Source organism: Prosopis cineraria, unplaced genomic scaffold (assembly GCF_029017545.1).
Source record: "Prosopis cineraria cultivar Desert tree isolate PC_DT_omini unplaced genomic scaffold, ASM2901754v1 PC4, whole genome shotgun sequence".
In the NCBI taxonomy this organism is placed as follows: domain Eukaryota; kingdom Viridiplantae; phylum Streptophyta; class Magnoliopsida; order Fabales; family Fabaceae; genus Prosopis; species Prosopis cineraria.
The window spans coordinates 30343619-30353807 of record NW_026555335.1 but is presented as its reverse complement, the minus strand read 5'-3'; the positions used below and the strand labels follow the sequence as shown (position 1 = coordinate 30353807).

General features: G+C 30.7%; 1 protein-coding gene across 1 annotated transcript in view; it reads right to left on the bottom strand.

Annotated features, from left to right (window-relative positions):
• Window positions 1–909: 909 nt before the first annotated feature.
• The window catches only part of LOC129308942 (zinc finger BED domain-containing protein RICESLEEPER 2-like), an 83573-nt gene continuing 74293 nt past the window's right edge, over window positions 910–10189 (bottom strand). The window contains exons 7-10 of the mRNA XM_054950301.1: window positions 1892–1947; window positions 1481–1541; window positions 1271–1399; window positions 910–951 (exon numbers count right to left, since the gene is read on the bottom strand). Of these exons, the coding sequence (XP_054806276.1) occupies window positions 910–951; window positions 1271–1399; window positions 1481–1541; window positions 1892–1947 (288 nt within the window). The remainder of the gene's footprint in view (window positions 952–1270; window positions 1400–1480; window positions 1542–1891; window positions 1948–10189) is intronic.

Sequence of the window (10189 nt, the reverse complement as noted above, 5' to 3'; positions counted from 1 at the left end):
TTATATGATTAAATGGGTGTGTGTGTGTATCAAAAGTCCCACATTACCTAAATAAAGAATTATCCTAGTGTATAAATACTAAGGAATGAAGTGGGCTAATAAAATGAGCTAAGAGGAGAAGCGGGCTTGCGTGCATGAAATAAGCCAACTTAGGGCAATCGCAGTTGAAATTAGTCGATTCACCTCCCTGCACGCGAGTTCAAGAGGCACTGGGTTCCTTTTACTGAATTACTTTTACAAAATAAATAAATAAATAATTATTTTTAGCTTACTAGAAAATCTCAATTTTTGACTATTTGAAGTTTGAAATCAAACCATGAACTTTTTTTGGCTGTCTGAAGTTTGAAATCAAACCATAAACCTTTTTTGGCCATTAACTAGATTAATTTCCTAAATGTATTTGTCTCCCCTACGTTTCCATACAAGAGTTTAAATGTGTTTTATGTCTGTGTAACTCCCTAATGTTTCCAGACAGATGCTTAAACATGCTTTATGAAAGATTAATCGAGCCTTTACTCCGGTGGTTGAATGCCCAACATTCGAGTCCAAGATCTGGCCTATAATAAGCATGCATTCGGATTGAACAGCTTGCCAGCCTCTTAAGCTTTCAGGGCAATTCTCTCCTCCTTCCACCTTCTGTTGTGTCGTTCATCTGAGTTCATTTTAGTTCTGTTGTTCTGGTTCCTTACTCTTATAGGAAGTGCTTGTTTAATCCTAGAAAACTATCAGGTCATCATCCCGGTGTGCCAAAACAGTCCTTAAAGACAGTGTCCTTTCGGGCATGACTCAAGAAGCTCGTGGTTCACGTCTATACTGCCCGTACCGACAACAATTTTAAGAACTATTCAAACCAAATTGCATTCAATAGTGCTGAGAATGTCATCCCTGAAGATGTACATGGTGGTTCGACTAAAGATCACTGCTGTTGTCGTCCCTCTGCTGAGGCCATTCCTGGACATATCAAAGATAAAGGTCTTTGATAACAGGAACTTCAAACGCTGGCAGGAATGAATCTTTACCATTCTTGACATGCATGGTATGGCTGTAACTCTTGCTCAATTCGAGCCTCTTACTGATGCTGACCAAACCCAGGGAGTTGCATAGACTCATGTAAACAAGGTATGCTGACACACTAATTAGCACCTTATCTAATGATTTGTTTGATGTCTAATATGTCTACAAGGAAGCTTGTAAGATATAGGAATCTTTGGTGACAAAGTACACCGCTGAGAATACTGGCAAATAAAAGTTTGTTGTGAAAAACTACTACAAATGGGAGATGATCAAGAACAAGGATGTGAAGGAGCAAATCAATGAATATCATAAGCTGTTGGAGGAGCTTCGTGTTGAAAACATCAACCTTCCAGATGAGTTCATTACTAGAATCATGATTGAGAAGCTGCCAGAGTCAAAGAATGATTACAAACAGTAGCTAAAACACAAACAAAAGCAGCTATCCTTGACTGGCCTGATCACTCACATCATCATTGAAGACACCAACTGGAAGGTAGTACGTGCAGCTCGAGCCAGAGAGATGACATCTAAAGACAATCTAGTGGAGATAAAGCCTCACAACAAGAGGTATGACCCTAAAAGACAAAAAGAATAGGAAATCTGATTACAAACCCAATGTTTCTAACCTCTCTTTTAAGAAAAAAGGAGACTGTTTTGTCTGTGATAAATCAGGATATTATGCAGCATAGTGTAAGAAGAGAGTGAACTGTGATAAGCCTCGGAAGCCAAATGTAAATTTGGTACAAAGAGATGGTGACAGTGATAATGACATCATTGCTGTAGTAGTGTCACAAGCTCTCTTGATTTCTGATGTGAAGAAATGAGTGGCAGACTCTAGGGCTACCAGGCACATATGTGCTAGCCAAGAGATGTTTACCTCTTATGATCCTGTAAAGGAAGGGGAAGACTGTGTTTATGTTGTTGATTCCCAAACTGCCAAAGTTCAAGGAAAAGAGAAAATGGTCTTAAAACTTACATCAGGAAAGACTCTGGCTCTGAACGATGTTCTGCATGTGCATGAAGTTAGAACAAACTTAGTTTCAGTTGCTCTATCAGGGAAAGCTAAAGTTAAAGTGTCATTTGAATCTGACAAGATTATAATGACAAAAAATAATGTATTTATGGGCAAAGGGTATTGTAATCAGGGACTGTTTGTCTTGAATGTTGATGAAATGAATATGACTGAATCTTCTCAGCATATACTTGTTTATATGATTGTTCCTTTGATTTGAGGCATATTAAACTAGGTCATGCTAGTAAAAGTTATATAAATAGGATGTGACAACTTGAACTACTTTTTGAAATTAAAAACAATGATTTTAAAAAATGTGAAGTATGTGCAGAAACTAAACAAAGAAAAAAACTTCATTTTTCTAGTTGAAGAGAATCTGAATTGCTGACTTTAATTCACACTGATTTAGGTAATTTAAAACAAACCATGATTAGAGGTGGTAAAAAATATTATATCACTTTTATTAATGATTTTTCAAGATATACTAAGGTATGCTTGTTAAGAAACAAAGATGAGGCTTTTAAAATTTTTTTTTATATAAAGCAAAGGTTGAGAATCAGTTAAATAAAACGATTAAAAGGGTTAGATCTAATAGAGGTGGAGAATGTGTTTTGTTAAATAATTTTTGTTAAAAAGAAGGTATTATACATGAAAAAATATCTCCTTATTCTCCCGAGTCTAATGGTGTTGCAGAAAGAAAAAATAAAATATTAAAAGAAATGATGAATGCTTTGCTTGTGAGTTCTTTTGCGCCTGATAACTTGTGGGGTGAAGCTATTTTGTTTGCATGTTTTTTACAAAATAGGATCCTTCATAAGAAAATAAAGAAAACACTTTCTGAGTTATGGAGAGGATTTATCCAAAATTTAAAATATTTGAAAGTGTGGGGGTGCCTTGTAAAAGTTTTATTGCCTGATCCTAAAAAGAGAAAAATTGATTCTAAAACTTCTGATTGTATGTTTATTAGGTATGCTGAACAAAGTATAGCTTATCACTTTTTAGTTTTAAAAAGTGATATTTTAGACCAAAACACAATTGTAGAGACTAAGGATGTTGAATTTTTTGAACATATTTTTCCTTTGAAAATTGAGCATGTTTCTAAACCTATAGAGAATTTAGAATCTGAACAAAATTCAAATGAGGATTTGGTTTTAAAGAGAAGTAAAAGGCAAAGAAAAGAAACAAGTTTTGGAGATGATTTTTACACTTATTTTAGTATAAGATGAACCATTAAATTTTTATGAAGCTATTTTTTCTTCTGATGCCAAATTTTGGAAAGAAGCAATTGAAATTGAAATTGATTCTTTAAGAAAAAATAAAACTTGGGTTTTAGCAGATTTTTTCTAATGAGCTAAGGCTACTGGGTATAAATGAATTTTGTTAAAAAAATATTTTTCAGATGGTTCAATTGATGAATATAAAGTAAGGCTTGTGGTTAAGGGTTTTACTCAAAAGAAAAATATAGATTATTTTGATACATTTTCTCCTGTGACTAGAATTTCTTTTATAAGAGTTCTTATTGCTTTGGCTTCAATTTACAAGCTTTTTATTCACCAAATGAATGTTAAAACTACATTTTTAAATGGTAATTTGGAAGCAGAAGTTTACATGGTATAGCCTGAGGGATGTGTGATTCCTGGACAAGAAAATAAAGTTTGTAAACTTGTCAAGTCTTTGTATGGCTTAAAATAAGCATCTAAACAATGGCATGAGAAACTTGATCAAGTTTTGATAACTGATGAATTTTCTACTGTTGAAGTAGAAAGATGAATTTATACAAAATTTGTGAATAATGATTGTGTGATTATATGATTGTATGTGGGTGACATGCTATTTTTGGCTCTAGTATGTGTTAATGAAACAATTTTTTTTAAAATTTTGATATGAAAGATAGAGCCAAAAAAATGGGTTAAGCTCGCACGCTAGCCCGTTTAACCCACACAATTTAACAAGTTGGGTTAAAAAAATTAGCTCATTTTTTAAAATGGGCTAGATTAGCCTAACCTACAAAATTAGTAGGCTAAAACGAGCTATCCCGCGAGCTAAACAGGCTGGCCTGTAGGCTAGCATATTTTAAAAAAATAATTTTTTATTTTAATTACATTATATCTTTTTATAAATCTACAATAATAATAATTTTCTTAAATATATAATTTATGACTCTCAAATATGTTCTTTACATTTGAAATATAATGTAAATCTATTTTACAATTTGTAAATAAAATTTCTGTTATAGTTTGTGAAGATGATTTATTAGTTTTTATAGAAATATTTTAAATATATATTATTTATTAATCTCATAAGATCTATTGATTGAAATTATACATATAAATTTATTGAGAAAAATAATATGGGTTTATATTTAAATTTTCTTTCTCAGTGACAAAGATAGCACACTTAGGCGAGAAGATGATTGATAGTAAAAATCTAATAAAATAAATTTTTTTAGTTAAATTCTATGTTTATTTTATTTATATATAAGTTTTCTAATTGCTAATTTACTTTAAAATATGAAATATATATATATATATTTATATTATATAAATTTTAAATTATTAAAAAATTTTGATAATTTTTTAGGGGCTAGCCCATGGGTTAGCTAGCCCACGAGAAAATGGGTTGGGTTAGATTTTTCAGCCTATTTTATTTGGCGGGTTGGCCTAACCCAACCCGTAAAAATGCTAGCTTGTACGGGCTAGCTTGCGGGTTGGCTCGTAACCTGTTTGCCCAGTGCTAATGAAAGATATAGGCGAAGTTAGGGTAATCTTGGGTGTAAAAATCATAAGGAATGAAAATGGAATTTTGCTTTTCTAAGAACATTATGTTGAGAAAATACTCAAAAAGTTTGGACATCTTGAAAATGCTCCTCTAAGTACTTTTTATGATTTGAGTGTGCAATTAAAAAAGCAGAAAGGTGACCTAGTTGTTCAATTTGAGTATGCACAGATCATTGAAAATCAGTTGCATTTGATGAATTTTACTAGGTCTAATGTAGCTTATGCTGTAGGCAGAATGAGTAGATATACCTACTGTCTAGGTAGTAAACACTAAGAGGTTCTGATGAGAGTTTTGAGATATTTGAGAGGTACCATGAATTATGATATATTATATAGTGGATTTCTCACTATATTGGAAGGATACAATGATGCTAACTGAATCTCAGATTCAGAAGAGACAAAATTCACTAATAGTTATATATTTACTCTTGGTGGTGGTGCAATAACTTGAAAGTTTGCAAAACAAATAATCAATACAAAATCCTCAAAGAATTTTGAGTTTATTGCCATGAAGCTAGCTGGAACTGAGGCTGAGTAGTTGAAAAACTTCTTAGCGAGTATTGCAATAGGTGAAAAGCTCATACCATTAGTGTATTTATATTGTGATAGCCAGTTTGCTATAGCAATAGCTAAAAATAAGACCTTTAATAGGAAAAGTAGACATATTCGATTGAGACATAATATTATAAGGCTGCTGCTCAAAGATGGATTATCTCAATCGATTATGTAAGATCAAAGTTAAATCTAGCGAATCCGTTAACTAAGCTCCTAGAAAAGAAATTTTTTACTGAGATATCGAGGGGAATGGGACTTAAGCCTATTTAAAATTAACAGTGATGGTAACCCAACCTTTGTGATTGGAGATCCCATGAAGAAGGTTTAATAGGTAAGAACAAGTCACTTATTAATTCTGCTAGTATTGAATTTTTATCCCTTTCTATGGCTTGAAAAAGTGCTAGAATATATTGAATGAAGGTTGCGCGAAAGCTCTTAATGTTTTCATAGTCCTTATGGATGGTGTATTCATTGCAGATGCACTTGATGAAGATACCTATACAAATATGAAGTGGGGCCGCTCCTATGAAATCGTGGCGAAATCTCTAGAGCATTTGTTAAAACCAAGCGTGCGTATGGCCGATAACGTGCAAAACTATCGTTAACAGTGGAGACTGTGGGGGTATAATTCAATTAATAAGACCTCTAGTTCACGCTTAAGATTTGTTGGTTCAATGATAAAGTTACACTGATTTTTCTGTGTGCTAAGTTTTATTAATCTAGGTTTGGTTCAAGTCGACAGACACTAAATTTGAAGTGATTATCCTTCATGTAAATAACTCAAATGAACATAGATCCTTTTGACACATATGGAGGATTGTTGTGTGTTTGTTAAAAGTGTGTGTATGTTAAAAGTCCCATATTACCTAAATGAAGAACTCTCCTAGTGTATAAATACTAAGAAATGAAGTGGGCTAGTAAAATGGACTTGGAGGAGAAGTGGGTTCGCGCACATGAAACAGCCAACTCAGAGCAATCGCAGTTGAAATCAGCCCATTTGCCCCTTGCGCGCGAGTTCAAGAGGCACTGGGTTCCTTTTACTAGATTATTTTTACAAAATAAATAAATAATTAATTATTTTTAGCTTACCAGGAAATTTTAGTATTTAGCTGTCTAGAGTTTGAAATCAAACTATGAATATTTTTTGGCCATTAACTAGATTAATTTTCTAAATGTATTTGTCTCCCTAACATTTCCAGACAGGAGCTTAAATATGTTTTACATTTGTGTAACCCCTTAATGTTTCCAAATAGATGCTTAAACGTGCTTTATGAGAGTGAAACCGAGCCTTTACTCTGGTGGTTGAATGCCCAACGTTCGAGTCCAAGATTTGGCCTATATATAGGCATGCATTCGGACTAAAAGCTTGCTAGTCTCTTAAGCTTTTGGGGCAATTCTCTCCTCCCTCCACCTTCTATTGTGTTGTTCATTTTAGTTTTGCTGTTCTGGTTCCTTGCTCTTATAGGAAGTGCTTGTTTAATCTTGAGAAACTGTCGATTCACCATCCCAGTATGCCGGAATAGTTCTTAAAAATAATATCTTTTCAAGTACAACTCAAGCAGCTTGTGGTTCACGTCTATCTTGCCAGTACCAACAACATAAACTCTATTGGTACTTAGATCATAGTTCAAAGTGATTACATTTTGGTGAAGGGAGTAAATTTTATGTAATGATAAATACCCTCTTGATCCTAAATATGCGATTTGTTTAACTAATAATTCATAGATATCAAACAAAGTAATTATTTTACTTATTTGTCACTATTGTGTAAAAAATGTGTACGACTTTGTTGAAAATATCCCTCCAACCAGAAAAATACTATTAAATATGGCAGAAAATAAAGAGTAAAGGAATTGAAAAATTAATAAGGGTCTGAAAAGATATTAAATGAGGGAGAAAAAGATCATATCGTGATCTTATATTTATGATCAAAACAAATATTCACTTCTCACTCTTTTTTGGACCAAAACAAACACCAAGATTAGTTTGATGAAGTATTTGATTTAGTCCTAAGTAATAGGCTTTCTATCTTCTTTAATTATTTTCCTTATTTAATATTTCATAACAAATTACTCATTGATTTCACAAATTTTCTCACTTTTTATGTCCCACATTTAATGATATCTCTCTTTGGGTATTTTAGGGAAAGTGATACACAATTTTTATATAATAATAACAAATAACCAATTTAAAAAAGTTTTTAAATATCTGTGAATTATTTAACTAAATCATATTTAGGATTTAAGGGAGTATTTATTATCACATATAATTTAAGTAGAATAAATATTATAGCATAAATAATAAATATTTTCTAAATTTTGTGATTGAGGTGGACATTGTTGGAAGGGGGTGTGAGTAGGGATAAGAAATAAGGCCACTTTGACTCATATAGCTAGGCTACAAAAGCTTGATATTAAATTAGGGCCATGAAATTGTAGGTTCTGTCTTAGTTCTCAAGTTTGAAGGGCTAGCCTTATAAATTTGCAACCACTATATATATATATATATATATTTTAATTTGAAAATATAGAGACACTTAACAATACAAAATTTATTATTCAAAACATAAAATGGTAAGTTAAATAATTTAAGAATACCAATATACATAAAATAATGGAGGTTATATTTTTAGTGTTATATGGTATGCTGCCACTGAATTCCTAGTAGTTGGTTCTTCTTATTTACATTCCTATTATCTCCTTTTCCTTTTTAGTGCTATATGGTAAGTTAAATTTTTGACAAATTTTTTTAAAAAATAAGTTAAAAATATCGATTCAAATTATTACAAAATTAAAATTTTTAATTTTAAATAAGTATTTAAATATTAAATATAATTTTTAAATTTTAATAAATTTTTTTACTTATAACTGTTTGAATTAATATTTATAAATTATTTTTTAAAAAATTTATTGAAAACCTAAGTGTCATTAATTTATTCTTTTGTGATCTAATTATCATTTTTTCTTTCGTTTTTTGAGCAAATAATTATCATTCTTCCTGTTAAATAATCTCAATAAGACCTTTGTGTAGAAAGTTGTGCTGGATTTCGTACCATGTGCCATAATGTATTGTACCATTGATTACGATACGTGACGCATACAAGAGATTTTCCTCTTTGTGTAATTCTTCCTGGCGCATGATGATAATATTTGCATTGCATCCTGTTTATTTTTATTTTAAGATTCAACCGCGAGTAATATTAAATTAGGTTTAAATGCAGCTTGACGAAATATTTCTATCGTTTTTAAAATTGTCTTCCTTATCAAAATTCACCATTAATCATACTAAAGTAGACTTTTGTGGTGTCAATGCTGGTTAAAACATTTTAACCAGTATTGACACCCTAATTAATTACTCATATTCGATTCTGGGCCGAGCGAGTGAGCTGGTGCCAATACTAGTTAAAATATTTTAGAGTCGCTATGAAAATAATTTCTGTTAATTTTTTAAATTTATTTTAAAATAAAAATTCCAATAATAAGAAAATATCAAATGTATTTATGAAAATAACAAATAGAAAGGTTTTTCTTTTAAATAAATAATAAGATGTTAAAACTAATTTGGTTTCCTCTTCATTTTAAAAACGTTAACTAACATTACTAATAAAAGTTAGTTCAATTGATGAGAATTTTGCTCATGCACTGTAAAATTGCCGACTCAAATTATGTCTTTGATGTTAAGACCTTATTGATGGGTTGTATGTCACCTAAAAAAAAAAAAAAAAAAGAAACCATTAACCCGTGCTAGACTTGTTTTACTTACAAAGGATTTAAATTACATCATAACAATATAATTATAGAGGAACGTTGACAACTATCCTCTATTGCAAAAGATCTTTAGGACAGTTATAAAATGATCCTATATTAAAGTAAAATATAGAATGGTTGTTTAACAACTGTTCTATGTGAGATTCTAGATTTCACTCAAATCTAAAACTTTTAAAGTCATATGGGATGGTTATGGTTACAATTATATAATTATTATATAAGACGGTTTATTAAGCAACCGTCTTACATATTTTCTCAATTTATCTCACCTTTTTTAGAGCCTCCTCATATAGGATGGTTTTTCTTACAACACTCCTATATGAGTCATCCTATATTTATAGTTTTGTAGTAGTGTTGTCTTATAAAAATGACATAATAAATGAGGTCTTTTTTATTTTATTTTGAACTAGATGGATGTTTTGATATCTACTGAAGGATATGAATGCTCTTAGACACTGATTTGAGATTAAATCTACCTTTTTTTTTTTATATGCATGGATAACCAAAATGAATTTTGCGTAACAAAATAACCAGTGTCACTAAAATTATTTTGAAAAAAATAGCAAGATCTCTATGTAAAATTTATATCAATCAAGGATAAATTATTGTCAAAACTCTAATAGAAAATAAGCCCGAATGAACTATTATTAATTTAAAATTAATTGTTATTAAAACTAAAATGAATATTTGTTAATAAAAGAATAATCTAAATAAATAAGTATCCGTTTGAGTTTTAACAACAATTAATCCTTGATTAATATAAATTTCATATAGAAGCCTTTAATTGCTATTTTCCCAATGATTTTTCTAAACCATCCTTATCATTTTTAAATAGTTTTTTTAAAGAATTTTGTAGACCATGCTTAATTTTCAATAGAGTGTACACTGTACATTTAGAGTTTACAATTCATTTAATTTTCAATCTAAACCTAGTATCAAAAGGTAATTAGGCTACTTAATTTAGCTACGTTAATTTATTTGAATTTTTTTAATATGTTGACACGTTTCATTTTGACATTAATTTGTCGAAAGTGACATATTAATGGAAACTTTATATTCCAATT